Raw genomic sequence first — 16,445 nt, forward strand, 5'->3', positions numbered from 1 at the left:
AAATACACCAGAGTCTGCTCCTCCTGCGTTACAGTAACAAGACACTATAAATACACCAGAGTCTGCTCCTCCTGCGTTACAGTAACAAGACACTATAAATACACCAGAGTCTGCTCCTCCTGCGTTACAGTAACAAGACACTATAAATACACCAGAGTCTGCTCCTCCTGCGTTACAGTAACCAGACAGTATAAATACACCAGAGTCTGCTCCTCCTGCGTTACAGTAACAGGACAGTATAAATACACCAGAGTCTGCTCCTCCTGCGTTACAGTAACAAGACAGTATAAATACACCAGAGTCTGCTCCTCCTGCGTTACAGTAACAGGACAGTATAAATACACCAGAGTCTGCTCCTCCTGCGTTACAGTAACAGGACAGTATAAATACACCAGAGTCTGCTCCTCCTGCGTTACAGTAACAAGACACTATAAATACACCAGAGTCTGCTCCACCTGCGTTACAGTAACAAGACACTATAAATACACCAGAGTCTGCTCCTCCTGCGTTACAGTAACAAGACACTATAAATACACCAGAGTCTGCTCCTCCTGCGTTACAGTAACAAGACAGTATAAATACACCAGAGTCTGCTCCACCTGCGTTACAGTAACAAGACACTATAAATACACCAGAGTCTGCTCCTCCTGCGTTACAGTAACAAGACACTATAAATACACCAGAGTCTGCTCCTCCTGCGTTACAGTAACAAGACACTATAAATACACCAGAGTCTGCTCCTCCTGCGTTACAGTAACAAGACAGTATAAATACACCAGAGTCTGCTCCTCCTGCGTTACAGTAACAAGACAGTATAAATACACCAGAGTCTGCTCCACCTGCGTTACAGTAACAGGACACTATAAATACACCAGAGTCTGCTCCTCCTGCGTTACAGTAACAAGACAGTATAAATACACCAGAGTCTGCTCCTCCTGCGTTACAGTAACAAGACACTATAAATACACCAGAGTCTGCTCCTCCTGCGTTACAGTAACCAGACAGTATAAATACACCAGAGTCTGCTCCTCCTGCGTTACAGTAACAAGACAGTATAAATACACCAGAGTCTGCTCCTCCTGCGTTACAGTAACAAGACAGTATAAATACACCAGAGTCTGCTCCACCTGCGTTACAGTAACAAGACACTATAAATACACCAGAGTCTGCTCCTCCTGCGTTACAGTAACAAGACACTATAAATACACCAGAGTCTGCTCCTCCTGCGTTACAGTAACAAGACAGTATAAATACACCAGAGTCTGCTCCTCCTGCGTTACAGTAACAAGACAGTATTAATACACCAGAGTCTGCTCCTCCTGCGTTACAGTAACAAGACAGTATAAATACACCAGAGTCTGCTCCTCCTGCGTTACAGTAACAAGACACTATAAATACACCAGAGTCTGCTCCTCCTGCGTTACAGTAACAATACACTATAAATACACCAGAGTCTGCTCCTCCTGCGTTACAGTAACAAGACACTATAAATACACCAGAGTCTGCTCCTCCTGCGTTACAGTAACAAGACAGTATAAATACACCAGAGTCTGCTCCACCTGCGTTACAGTAACAAGACACTATAAATACACCAGAGTCTGCTCCTCCTGCGTTACAGTAACAAGACACTATAAATACACCAGAGTCTGCTCCACCTGCGTTACAGTAACAAGACGCTATAAATACACCAGAGTCTGCTCCTCCTGCGTTACAGTAACAAGACACTATAAATACACCAGAGTCTGCTCCTCCTGCGTTACAGTAACAAGACACTATAAATACACCAGAGTCTGCTCCTCCTGCGTTACAGTAACAAGACAGTATAAATACACCAGAGTCTGCTCCACCTGCGTTACAGTAACAAGACACTATAAATACACCAGAGTCTGCTCCTCCTGCGTTACAGTAACAAGACACTATAAATACACCAGAGTCTGCTCCACCTGCGTTACAGTAACAAGACACTATAAATACACCAGAGTCTGCTCCACCTGCGTTACAGTAACAAGACACTATAAATACACCAGAGTCTGCTCCTCCTGCGTTACAGTAACAATACAGTATAAATACACCAGAGTCTGCTCCTCCTGCGTTACAGTAACAAGACACTATAAATACACCAGAGTCTGCTCCACCTGCGTTACAGTAACAGGACAGTATAAATACACCAGAGTCTGCTCCTCCTGCGTTACAGTAACAAGACACTATAAATACACCAGAGTCTGCTCCTCCTGCGTTACAGTAACAAGACAGTATAAATACACCAGAGTCTGCTCCACCTGCGTTACAGTAACAAGACACTATAAATACACCAGAGTCTGCTCCACCTGCGTTACAGTAACAAGACAGTATAAATACACCAGAGTCTGCTCCACCTGCGTTACAGTAACAAGACAGTATAAATACACCAGAGTCTGCTCCACCTGCGTTACAGTAACAAGACAGTATAAATACACCAGAGTCTGCTCCACCTGCGTTACAGTAACAGGACAGTATAAATACACCAGAGTCTGCTCCTCCTGCGTTACAGTAACAGGACAGTATAAATACACCAGAGTCTGCTCCTCCTGCGTTACAGTAACAAGACAGTATAAATACACCAGAGTCTGCTCCTCCTGCGTTACAGTAACAGGACAGTATAAATACACCAGAGTCTGCTCCTCCTGCGTTACAGTAACAAGACACTATAAATACACCAGAGTCTGCTCCTCCTGCGTTACAGTAACAAGACACTATAAATACACCAGAGTCTGCTCCTCCTGCGTTACAGTAACAAGACAGTATAAATACACCAGAGTCTGCTCCTCCTGCGTTACAGTAACCAGACAGTATAAATACACCAGAGTCTGCTCCTCCTGCGTTACAGTAACAGGACAGTATAAATACACCAGAGTCTGCTCCTCCTGCGTTACAGTAACAAGACAGTATAAATACACCAGAGTCTGCTCCTCCTGCGTTACAGTAACAGGACAGTATAAATACACCAGAGTCTGCTCCTCCTGCGTTACAGTAACAGGACAGTATAAATACACCAGAGTCTGCTCCTCCTGCGTTACAGTAACAAGACACTATAAATACACCAGAGTCTGCTCCACCTGCGTTACAGTAACAAGACACTATAAATACACCAGAGTCTGCTCCTCCTGCGTTACAGTAACAAGACACTATAAATACACCAGAGTCTGCTCCTCCTGCGTTACAGTAACAAGACACTATAAATACACCAGAGTCTGCTCCTCCTGCGTTACAGTAACAATACACTATATATACACCAGAGTCTGCTCCTCCTGCGTTACAGTAACAAGACAGTATAAATACACCAGAGTCTGCTCCACCTGCGTTACAGTAACAGGACAGTATAAATACACCAGAGTCTGCTCCTCCTGCGTTACAGTAACAAGACACTATAAATACACCAGAGTCTGCTCCACCTGCGTTACAGTAACAAGACACTATAAATACACCAGAGTCTGCTCCACCTGCGTTACAGTAACAAGACAGTATAAATACACCAGAGTCTGCTCCTCCTGCGTTACAGTAACAAGACACTATAAATACACCAAAGTCTGCTCCACCTGCGTTACAGTAACAAGACACTATAAATACACCAGAGTCTGCTCCTCCTGCGTTACAGTAACAAGACACTATAAATACACCAGAGTCTGCTCCTCCTGCGTTACAGTAACAAGACAGTATAAATACACCAGAGTCTGCTCCTCCTGCGTTACAGTAACAAGACACTATAAATACACCAGAGTCTGCTCCACCTGCGTTACAGTAACAAGACACTATAAATACACCAGAGTCTGCTCCTCCTGCGTTACAGTAACAAGACAGTATAAATACACCAGAGTCTGCTCCTCCTGCGTTACAGTAACAAGACAGTATAAATACACCAGAGTCTGCTCCTCCTGCGTTACAGTAACAAGACACTATAAATACACCAGAGTCTGCTCCACCTGCGTTACAGTAACAAGACAGTATAAATACACCAGAGTCTGCTCCTCCTGCGTTACAGTAACAAGACAGTATAAATACACCAGAGTCTGCTCCTCCTGCGTTACAGTAACAAGACAGTATAAATACACCAGAGTCTGCTCCTCCTGCGTTACAGTAACAAGACACTATAAATACACCAGAGTCTGCTCCTCCTGCGTTACAGTAACAAGACACTATAAATACACCAGAGTCTGCTCCTCCTGCGTTACAGTAACAAGACACTATAAATACACCAGAGTCTGCTCCACCTGCATTACAGTAACAAGACACTATAAATACACCAGAGTCTGCTCCACCTGCATTACAGTAACAATACACTATAAATACACCAGAGTCTGCTCCACCTGCGTTACAGTAACAGGACAGTATAAATACACCAGAGTCTGCTCCACCTGCGTTACAGTAACAGGACAGTATAAATACACCAGAGTCTGCTCCTCCTGCGTTACAGTAACAAGACAGTATAAATACACCAGAGTCTGCTCCTCCTGCGTTACAGTAACAGGACAGTATAAATACACCAGAGTCTGCTCCTCCTGCGTTACAGTAACAAGACAGTATAAATACACCAGAGTCTGCTCCTCCTGCGTTACAGTAACAGGACAGTATAAATACACCAGAGTCTGCTCCTCCTGCGTTACAGTAACAAGACACTATAAATACACCAGAGTCTGCTCCACCTGCGTTACAGTAACAAGACAGTATAAATACACCAGAGTCTGCTCCTCCTGCGTTACAGTAACAAGACAGTATAAATACACCAGAGTCTGCTCCTCCTGCGTTACAGTAACAAGACACTATAAATACACCAGAGTCTGCTCCTCCTGCGTTACAGTAACAAGACACTATAAATACACCAGAGTCTGCTCCTCCTGCGTTACAGTAATAAGACAGTATAAATACACCAGAGTCTGCTCCACCTGCATTACAGTAACAATACACTATAAATACACCAGAGTCTGCTCCACCTGCGTTACAGTAACAGGACACTATAAATACACCAGAGTCTGCTCCTCCTGCGTTACAGTAACAAGACAGTATAAATACACCAGAGTCTGCTCCTCCTGCGTTACAGTAACAGGACAGTATAAATACACCAGAGTCTGCTCCTCCTGCGTTACAGTAACAGGACAGTATAAATACACCAGAGTCTGCTCCTCCTGCGTTACAGTAACAAGACACTATAAATACACCAGAGTCTGCTCCACCTGCATTACAGTAACAATACACTATAAATACACCAGAGTCTGCTCCACCTGCGTTACAGTAACAGGACAGTATAAATACACCAGAGTCTGCTCCTCCTGCGTTACAGTAACAGGACAGTATAAATACACCAGAGTCTGCTCCTCCTGCGTTACAGTAACAAGACAGTATAAATACACCAGAGTCTGCTCCTCCTGCGTTACAGTAACAGGACAGTATAAATACACCAGAGTCTGCTCCTCCTGCGTTACAGTAACAAGACACTATAAATACACCAGAGTCTGCTCCTCCTGCGTTACAGTAACAAGACACTATAAATACACCAGAGTCTGCTCCTCCTGCGTTACAGTAACAAGACACTATAAATACACCAGAGTCTGCTCCTCCTGCGTTACAGTAACAAGACAGTATAAATACACCAGAGTCTGCTCCTCCTGCGTTACAGTAACAGGACAGTATAAATACACCAGAGTCTGCTCCTCCTGCGTTACAGTAACAAGACAGTATAAATACACCAGAGTCTGCTCCTCCTGCGTTACAGTAACAGGACAGTATAAATACACCAGAGTCTGCTCCTCCTGCGTTACAGTAACAGGACAGTATAAATACACCAGAGTCTGCTCCTCCTGCGTTACAGTAACAAGACACTATAAATACACCAGAGTCTGCTCCACCTGCGTTACAGTAACAAGACACTATAAATACACCAGAGTCTGCTCCTCCTGCGTTACAGTAACAAGACACTATAAATACACCAGAGTCTGCTCCTCCTGCGTTACAGTAACAAGACAGTATAAATACACCAGAGTCTGCTCCACCTGCGTTACAGTAACAAGACACTATAAATACACCAGAGTCTGCTCCTCCTGCGTTACAGTAACAAGACACTATAAATACACCAGAGTCTGCTCCTCCTGCGTTACAGTAACAAGACACTATAAATACACCAGAGTCTGCTCCTCCTGCGTTACAGTAACAAGACAGTATAAATACACCAGAGTCTGCTCCTCCTGCGTTACAGTAACAAGACAGTATAAATACACCAGAGTCTGCTCCACCTGCGTTACAGTAACAGGACACTATAAATACACCAGAGTCTGCTCCTCCTGCGTTACAGTAACAAGACAGTATAAATACACCAGAGTCTGCTCCTCCTGCGTTACAGTAACAAGACACTATAAATACACCAGAGTCTGCTCCTCCTGCGTTACAGTAACAAGACAGTATAAATACACCAGAGTCTGCTCCTCCTGCGTTACAGTAACAAGACAGTATAAATACACCAGAGTCTGCTCCTCCTGCGTTACAGTAACAAGACAGTATAAATACACCAGAGTCTGCTCCACCTGCGTTACAGTAACAAGACACTATAAATACACCAGAGTCTGCTCCTCCTGCGTTACAGTAACAAGACACTATAAATACACCAGAGTCTGCTCCTCCTGCGTTACAGTAACAAGACAGTATAAATACACCAGAGTCTGCTCCTCCTGCGTTACAGTAACAAGACAGTATTAATACACCAGAGTCTGCTCCTCCTGCGTTACAGTAACAAGACAGTATAAATACACCAGAGTCTGCTCCTCCTGCGTTACAGTAACAAGACACTATAAATACACCAGAGTCTGCTCCTCCTGCGTTACAGTAACAATACACTATAAATACACCAGAGTCTGCTCCTCCTGCGTTACAGTAACAAGACACTATAAATACACCAGAGTCTGCTCCTCCTGCGTTACAGTAACAAGACAGTATAAATACACCAGAGTCTGCTCCACCTGCGTTACAGTAACAAGACACTATAAATACACCAGAGTCTGCTCCTCCTGCGTTACAGTAACAAGACACTATAAATACACCAGAGTCTGCTCCACCTGCGTTACAGTAACAAGACGCTATAAATACACCAGAGTCTGCTCCTCCTGCGTTACAGTAACAAGACACTATAAATACACCAGAGTCTGCTCCTCCTGCGTTACAGTAACAAGACACTATAAATACACCAGAGTCTGCTCCTCCTGCGTTACAGTAACAAGACAGTATAAATACACCAGAGTCTGCTCCACCTGCGTTACAGTAACAAGACACTATAAATACACCAGAGTCTGCTCCTCCTGCGTTACAGTAACAAGACACTATAAATACACCAGAGTCTGCTCCACCTGCGTTACAGTAACAAGACACTATAAATACACCAGAGTCTGCTCCACCTGCGTTACAGTAACAAGACGCTATAAATACACCAGAGTCTGCTCCTCCTGCGTTACAGTAACAATACAGTATAAATACACCAGAGTCTGCTCCTCCTGCGTTACAGTAACAAGACACTATAAATACACCAGAGTCTGCTCCACCTGCGTTACAGTAACAGGACAGTATAAATACACCAGAGTCTGCTCCTCCTGCGTTACAGTAACAAGACACTATAAATACACCAGAGTCTGCTCCTCCTGCGTTACAGTAACAAGACAGTATAAATACACCAGAGTCTGCTCCACCTGCGTTACAGTAACAAGACACTATAAATACACCAGAGTCTGCTCCACCTGCGTTACAGTAACAAGACAGTATAAATACACCAGAGTCTGCTCCACCTGCGTTACAGTAACAAGACAGTATAAATACACCAGAGTCTGCTCCACCTGCGTTACAGTAACAAGACAGTATAAATACACCAGAGTCTGCTCCTCCTGCGTTATAAAATTACATTACAGCCCCAATATTATATTACCACTACTTCCCTCATCCTCCTCTCTGGCAGATCACTACTCCCCTCATCCTCCTCTCTGGCAGATCACTACTCCCCTCATCCTCCTCTCTGGCAGATCACTACTCCCCTCATCCTCCTCTCTGGCAGATCACTACTCCCCTCATCCTCCTCTCTGGCAGATCACTACTCCCTCATCCTCCTCTCTGGCAGATCACTGCTCCCCTCATCCTCCTCTCTGGCAGATCACTACTCCCCTCATCCTCCTCTCTGGCAGATCACTACACCCCTCATCCTCCTCTCTGGCAGATCACTACTCCCCTCATCCTCCTCTCTGGCAGATCACTACTCCCTCATCCTCCTCTCTGGCAGATCACTGCTCCCCTCATCCTCCTCTCTGGCAGATCACTACTCCCCTCATCCTTCTCTCTGGCAGATCACTACACCCCTCATCCTCCTCTCTGGCAGATCACTACTCCCCTCATCCTCCTCTCTGGCAGATCACTACTCCCTCATCCTCCTCTCTGGCAGATCACTGCTCCCCTCATCCTCCTCTCTGGCAGATCACTACTCCCCTCATCCTCCTCTCTGGCAGATCACTACACCCCTCATCCTCCTCTCTGGCAGATCACTACTCCCCTCATCCTCCTCTCTGGCAGATCACTGCTCCCCTCATCCTCTTCTCTGGCAGATCACTGCTCCCCTCATCCTCCTCTCTGGCAGATCACTGCTCCCCTCATCCTCCTCTCTGGCAGATCACTGCTCCCCTCATCCTCCTCTCTGGCAGATCACTGCTCCCCTTATACACTTCAGCTGAGCTCTGCTCCCGCTATGAATGGCTGCGGATCAGCGAGCTGTGCGGCCGCTCAGTGCAGGGCGGGAGGACGAGGCTCCGCTCCTACGGGCACATAACGGCTGAGGGGGTCCAGAGCTCTGCTCCTATTGGCTGGGAGAGCTCAGGATCTCGTCGCTCATTTGAATTTCCCGCCTATAGTCCCCAACTGCAAATGAGCTGCTGATCTACAGGAGGAGCCAGTGACCTGTACTCGCGTCATAAGCCACGCCCAGCGCCGCTCATTGGCTTCTCCACGAGTCTTGGGCTTCTAATCCACCCAATGAGCGGCGCTGGGGGCGGAGCAGCAGCCTATAAAGGCGGCAGGAGGCGGCTCCTCCGGATCACACACATCAGAGTCTTCCTTGCTGTAGAGAACGATGTCTGGACGCGGCAAACAAGGAGGCAAAGTCCGGGCTAAGGCCAAGACCCGCTCCTCCCGGGCAGGGCTCCAGTTCCCGGTCGGCCGAGTGCACAGGCTCCTCCGCAAGGGCAACTACGCCCAGAGGGTGGGCGCCGGCGCTCCCGTCTACTTGGCCGCTGTGCTCGAGTATCTCACCGCCGAGATCCTGGAGCTGGCCGGCAATGCCGCCCGCGACAACAAGAAGACCCGCATCATCCCCCGCCACCTGCAGCTGGCCGTGCGCAACGACGAGGAGCTCAACAAGCTGCTGGGCGGCGTCACCATCGCCCAGGGAGGCGTCCTGCCCAACATCCAGGCCGTGCTGCTGCCCAAGAAGACCGAGAGCACCAAGTCGGCCAAGAGCAAGTGAGCCCGGAACCAAAGGCTCTTCTAAGAGCCCCCCACATGGTCCGTACGACTGAGCTGCGATGCCGCTGATCTCCGCTGTGGAGGAGGCGTCACACAGGGGCACTTACCGCTCCTGACCTGCTGCGAGTACGGGCAGACATTGCTGCTGTAGAGGGTTCGTCCCCTGTGTGTAATGGACTGCTCCTCCACGGCCGCTGGATTCTGACCGGACTGTAATTGAGCGGGAATTTCAAAAGCCAGAGATCAGCCAATCACTGCAAAGCACTTGTCCTATAGCTCCGCCCCTTCTCCTGCTCTGCGCTGATTGCCCAACTGCTCTCTGGCCGATCATTACTCCCCCATCCTCCTCACTGGCTGATCACTACTCCCCCATCCTCCTCACTGTCTGATCACTACTCCCCCCATCCTTCTCTCTGGCCGATCACTACTCCCCCCATCCTCCCGAGTATACGATCACTACTCCCCTCATCCTCCCGATCAGTGGTCTATAATGAGGGAATAATCCGCCTCGGACATGAGGCTTCCATGTATTCACACAATGCGGCAGCTCCGTCATAGAGAAGGTGGGGGCTCTGAGAAGAGCGGGGGGCGGAGACAGCAGGAGGGGAGGAGACAGCAGGAGGGGCGGGGTTCACATTCATTCACTGAGCCGGGGGGCGTAACAACAGGAGGGGCGGGGCTCACATCCATCCAGATGAGCCGGGGGCGGAGCTTGTCCACGGCTGCTGAATTCTTAACGGACGGTAATTGAGCGGGAATTTCAAAAGCCATGGTACTAGTTCTATAGCCCCGCCCCCATAGCCTGCTCAGTATTAACCCGTCAGTGGCCGCCTTCTCCCGCTCCCCACCGGAGAAGGGGAGAACAGTCCCGTATTCACTGTGCGGAGAAGAGCGGCTCCATCGCTGCGCTGGTGTCCAGGGATAGAGCGCACGACCCCCCTGCACGCACAGTACACTCAGCGGCGGCATCACTACCAGCAGGGGGCGGGGCGCAGTGAGGGGCGGTTATCAGCCGAGCAGCGAGGCCCTGATAGACTGAAGAGAGCTGCTAGCCCCGCCCCCGGCTTATCTAAATGGATGGATGTGAGCACCACCCCTCCTGCTCAGCTGAATGAATGTGAGCCCCTCCCTTCTTGCTGCTCCGCCCCCCGGCTCTGCTGAATAGATGGATGTATGTGAGCCCCGCCCCTCCCTTCTTGCTGCTCCGCCCCCCGGCTCTGCTGAATGGATGTCTGTGAGCCCCGCCTTTCTTTTTGCCCCGCCCCCGGCTTAGCTGAATGGATGTATGTGAGCCCCGCCTTTCTATTTGCCCCGCCCTCGGCTTAGCTGAATGGATGTATGGGAGCCACGCCTCTCCTGTTGCTCTGCTGAATGGATGGATGTGAGCCCCGCCCCTCTATTTGCTCCGCCCCCGGCTCTGCTGAATGGATGTATGTGAGCCCCGCCCCTCTATTTGCTCCGCCCCCGGCTCAGCTGGATGGATGTGAGGCTGCCAATTAGGAGCAGTGGAGACACCACGTGACCCTCTCCTCCAGTAGATCGGCGCGCAGTCAGCAGCAGCTCATTTGCATGGCCCGTGTATAAATACCGCCGCGGTGTCAGGAGGAGAACAGACGAGATTTTGTCCTCAGTCAGAATGCCCGAGCCAGCCAAGTCCGCCCCAGCGCCCAAGAAGGGCTCCAAGAAAGCCGTCACCAAGGTTCAGAAGAAGGACGGCAAGAAGCGGAGGAAGAGCAGGAAGGAGAGCTATGCCATCTACGTCTACAAGGTGCTGAAGCAGGTCCACCCCGACACCGGCATCTCCTCCAAGGCCATGGGCATCATGAACTCCTTCGTCAACGACATCTTCGAGCGCATCGCAGGGGAAGCCTCCCGCCTGGCTCACTACAACAAGCGCTCCACCATCACCTCCCGGGAGATCCAGACCGCCGTGCGCCTGCTGCTGCCCGGAGAGCTGGCCAAGCACGCCGTCTCCGAGGGCACCAAGGCCGTCACCAAGTACACCAGCGCCAAGTGAGCGCCGCTGATCTCCGGACCCAAAGGCTCTTCTCAGAGCCCCCACCCTGTCTCCAGCGGAGCTGCTCCCGGGTCTCCCCGTTCTCACAGTGGCTGCGGTTTTCCTCCCTGTCAGCTAGATGAGATGCGGTAACGCTATGGGAAGTTACTCTACAAGCTCCCCTCATCCTCCTCCTCCATGCCCGATCACTACTCCCATCATCCTCCTCAGTGTGGCGCTCCCTGGAGAGAGGCTGTGCGGCCGCTCAGTGCAGGAGGACGAGGCTCCTACGGGCACATAACGGCTGCGGGGTCCAGAGCTCTGCTATTGGCTGGGAGAGCTCAGCATCTCGTCACTCATTTGAATTTCCCGCCTATAGTTGAGCTGCTGATTTACAGGTGGAGCCGGTCATGTGACCTGTACCAGCGCCGCTCATTGGCGGGACGGATTAACCCCTCAGTCTCCGAGCACAGCTCGTCTCGTAGCTGCGGTGGAGAACACCCGGGCCTCGGGATTTATACAGATTATTGGGGGGTTTCTGTAATGTAGACCTCCGGCTGTACTGAGCACAGGGCGCCGCTGATCTCCTGATGTGCGGGCGGTGTTAACCCCTCAGTGGAATAGTAGCTCCTCCTCCCCGGGAAGATGTGGGCGGCTCTGAGAAGAGCCTTTGTGCTGTGAGGACGGAGGCGGCAGCATTAACCCCCGAAGCCGTAGAGAGTGCGGCCCTGGCGCTTGAGCGCGTAGACCACGTCCATGGCGGTGACGGTCTTCCTCTTGGCGTGCTCGGTGTAGGTGACGGCGTCCCGGATGACGTTCTCCAGGAAGACTTTCAGCACCCCGCGAGTCTCCTCATAGATGAGGCCGGAGATGCGCTTGACGCCTCCCCTGCGAGCTAGGCGGCGGATGGCAGGCTTGGTGATGCCCTGGATGTTATCACGGAGCACCTTCCTGTGCCGCTTGGCGCCGCCTTTCCCGAGCCCTTTCCCTCCTTTACCGCGACCAGACATCTTCTAGGTGTGAGGAGCAGAGAGCAGTGACTGCTCAGCCCAGAGCCCTCCTTTATATGGAGCATGGGCGGACCTGAAGGAGAACTGCAAGGAGAGGCGGCCTTTCTGGGGGCGGGGCTGTTCCTGAACTCCAGGCCCCGCCCCCCAGCTCTGATTGGCTGAGCTCAGAAGTGCTGGTGGTTTTCATTTTCCAGCCTCCATGTTACCAGCCTGTAAATTACATCATATCCTTCGCATTCAAATAAAGTCTCTATATTATATTATCAACCTCAACATTATATTACAGCCTCCATACTACCAGCCTCCACATTCTATTACAGCCTCTGCATTACAGCCTCCACCTTATATTACAGCCTCCATACTACCAGCCTCCACATTCTATTACAGCCTCTGCATTACAGCCTCCATACTACCAGCCTCCACATTCTATTACAGCCTCTGCATTACATTATAGCCTCCACCTTATATTACAGCCTCCATATTACATCTATGTTTCTATTACAGCCTCCATATTACATTATCTTCCTCCACATTATATTACAGCCTCTACATTACATTACAGCCTCCATACTACCAGCCTCTACATTACATTACCAGCTTCCACATTATATTACAGACTCCATATTACCGTCCTCTACATTACATCACATCCTAAACATTACATTACAGCCTCCACATTATATTACAGCCTCCATATTACCAGCTTCCATATTATATTATCAACCTCAACAACATATTACAGCCTCTACATTAGATTATAGCCTCCACATTATTTTACAGCCTAAATATTACCAGCCTCCATGTTATATTACAGCCTCCGTATTAACGCCCTCTACATTACAGTCTCCGTGTTACATTACCAGCCTCCACATTACCGTCCTCTACATTACATCACATCCTAAACATTACATTACAGCCTCCATACTAACAGCCTCCACATTATATTACAGCCTTCATATTACCAGCCTCTGCATTATATTACAGCCCTCAAATTATAATACAGCCTCCATATTACCAGCCTCCATATTATATTATCAACCTCAACAACATATTACAGCCTCTACATTAGATTATAGCCTCCACATTATTTTACAGCCTAAATATTACCAGCCTCCATGTTATATTACAGCCTCCGTATTAACGGCCTCTACATTACAGTCTCCGTGTTACATTACCAGCCTCCACATTACCGTCCTCTACATTACATCACATCCTAAACATTACATTACAGCCTCCATACTAACAGCCTCCACATTATATTACAGCCTTCATATTACCAGCCTCTGCATTATATTACAGCCCTCAAATTATAATACAGCCTCCATATTACCAGCCTCCATATTATATTATCAACCTCAACAACATATTACAGCCTCCACATTATTTTACAGCCTAAATATTACCAGCCTCCATGTTATATTACAGCCTCCATATTAACGGCCTCTACATTACAGTCTCCATGTTAAATTACCGGCCTCCACATTATATTTCAGACTCCATATTACCGGCCTCTACATAACATCACGGCCTAAACATTACATTACAGCCTCCACATTATATGACAGCCTCCATACTACCAGCCTCCACATTACATCACAGCCTTAATATTACCAGCCTCCACATTACATCACAGCCTTAATATTACCAGCCTCTGTATTACATTACAGACTCCAAATTATATTACAGCCTCCACATTACATTACAGCCTCCACATTATATTGCAGACTCCATATTACCGTCCTCTACATTACATCACAGCCTAAACATTATGTTACAGCCTCCATATATTCAGCCTCCAGATTACATCACAGCCTCCATATAACTAGCCTCTACATTACATTACAGCCTCCTTACTACCAGCTTCCACATTACATTACAGCCTCTATATTTCATTACTGGCCTACACATTATATTACAGCTTCCATATTACCGGCCTCCACATTACAGTCTCCATATTATATTACATTACTGGCCTCCACATTATATTACAGCCTCTGTATTACCGGCCTCTACATGACAGCTTAAACATTATGTTACAGCCTCCATATTTTCAGCCTCCACATTACATCACAGCCTCCACATTAATTGACAACCTCCATATTACCAGCCTGTCAATTACATTATATCCTCTGCATTATATTAACGCCTCTATATTATTAACCTCAACATTATATTACAGCCTCCTTATTTACAGCCTCCACATTACATTATAGCCTCCACATGATATTACAGACTTCATACTATATTACAGCCTCCACATAATATTACAGCGTCCATATTACCAGCCTCCACATGATATTACAGCATTCATCTTACAGACTCCACATTATATAACAGCCTCCAAAATACCGGCCTCCACATTACATTACAAGCGTCCACATTATATAACAGCCTTCACATTACAGCCTCCACATTATAATTACAGCCTTAATATTATATTACAGCCTTCATATTATATTACAGCCTCCAGATAATATTACAGACTCCATATTACCAGGCCCCACAATATATTAAAGCCTTCACATTACCAGCCTCCACATTATTAAAGCCTCCACAACATATTACAGCCTCCATATTATCAGGCTCCACAAGATATTACAGCCTCCATATTACCAGGCTTCACAAGATATTACAGCCTCCCTATTACCAGGCTCCACATTACATTACAGCCTACAAATTATATTACAGCCTCCACATTACATTATAGCCTCCATATTATATTACAGCCTACACGTTATATTACAGCCTCCATATTATATTACTGCTTCCACATTATATTACAGCCTCCAAATTACATTACAGCCTCCACATTACATTACAGCCTCCATATTATATTACAGCCTCCACATTACATTACGACCTCCATATTATATTAAAGCCTCCACATTACATTATAGCCTCCATATTATATTACAGACTCCACAAAAAATCAAAATATCATCAAGATACACCAATACAAATTTCCCCATTAAATGGTAGAAAATACTATTAACAAAATGCTGAAAGACGGCCGGAGCATTCATCAGGCCGAAAGGCATAACGAGATTCTCGAAATGCCCGTTAGGGGTATTAAAGGCCGTTTTCCATTCATCCCCCTCTCTGACCCTGACCAGGTTGTACGCGCCTCTCAAATCCAATTTGGAAAACACCTTGGCCCCAACAATTTGGTTGAAGAGGTCCGGGATCAGAGGAAGGGGATAGGGATCGCGAATCGTGATACGGTTCAGCTCCCTAAAATCTAGGCAAGGTCTCAGAGAGCCATCTTTTTTTTTAACAAAAAAAAAAAAAACCGTGGCCACAGGTGACTTTGAGGGACGAATATGCCCCTTCTCGAGACTCTCGGAGATATAAGTTCGCATTGCGATTCTTTCCGGTTGTGAGAGATTGTAGAGGCGTGCTTTTGGCAGCTTGGCGCCGGGAATGAGGTTAATGGGACAGTCAAACTCCCGGTGAGGAGGTAGCTCTCGGAAAACACGTCCGAGAAATCAGAGAGAAATGATGGCACAGTCTTAGTAGACACCTCTGGAAAAGTCGCTGTGAGACAATTCTCTCTACAAAAGTCACTCCACTCATTTATTTGCCTTCCTTGCCAATCAATAGTGGGGTTATGTCTAGTGAGCCAGGGTAACCCCAAAACTAGAGGAGAAGGCAATCCGTTAAGGACAAAACAAGATATATCCTCCACATGAGTGTCACCTACAGCTAGCCGGATATTGTGAACAATGCCCTTCAGAGATCTCTGTGAGAGTGGAGCAGAGTCAATAGCAAAAACAGGTATATCCTTTTCTAATGTGCAAACCTGAAAACCATGCATGGCTACAAATTGAGTGTCAATAAGATTGACGGCCGCTCCACTATCGACAAAAATCTCACAAGAAATGACCTTGCTCTCTAGCGCCACCCTGGCAGACAGGAGAAAACGG

General features: G+C 47.8%; 2 protein-coding genes across 2 annotated transcripts; both read left to right on the top strand.

Moving 5' to 3' along the window:
* Positions 1 to 9,122: 9,122 nt before the first annotated feature.
* Positions 9,123 to 9,538, top strand: LOC120987289 (histone H2A type 1-like). Its single transcript, XM_040415868.1, has one exon. It carries the CDS (start codon positions 9,125 to 9,127, stop codon positions 9,515 to 9,517), a length of 393 nt encoding a protein of 130 aa, XP_040271802.1. The 5' UTR covers positions 9,123 to 9,124; the 3' UTR covers positions 9,518 to 9,538.
* A 1,614-nt stretch (positions 9,539 to 11,152) lies between these two features.
* Positions 11,153 to 11,533, top strand: LOC120987290 (histone H2B 1.1). The gene has a single exon (XM_040415869.1). The coding sequence runs from the start codon at positions 11,153 to 11,155 to the stop codon at positions 11,531 to 11,533; it is 381 nt and encodes a 126-aa protein (XP_040271803.1).
* The last annotated feature ends 4,912 nt before the right edge of the window (positions 11,534 to 16,445 follow it).

This window comes from Bufo bufo, chromosome 1 (genome assembly GCF_905171765.1).
Source record: "Bufo bufo chromosome 1, aBufBuf1.1, whole genome shotgun sequence".
Lineage (NCBI taxonomy): Eukaryota > Metazoa > Chordata > Amphibia > Anura > Bufonidae > Bufo > Bufo bufo.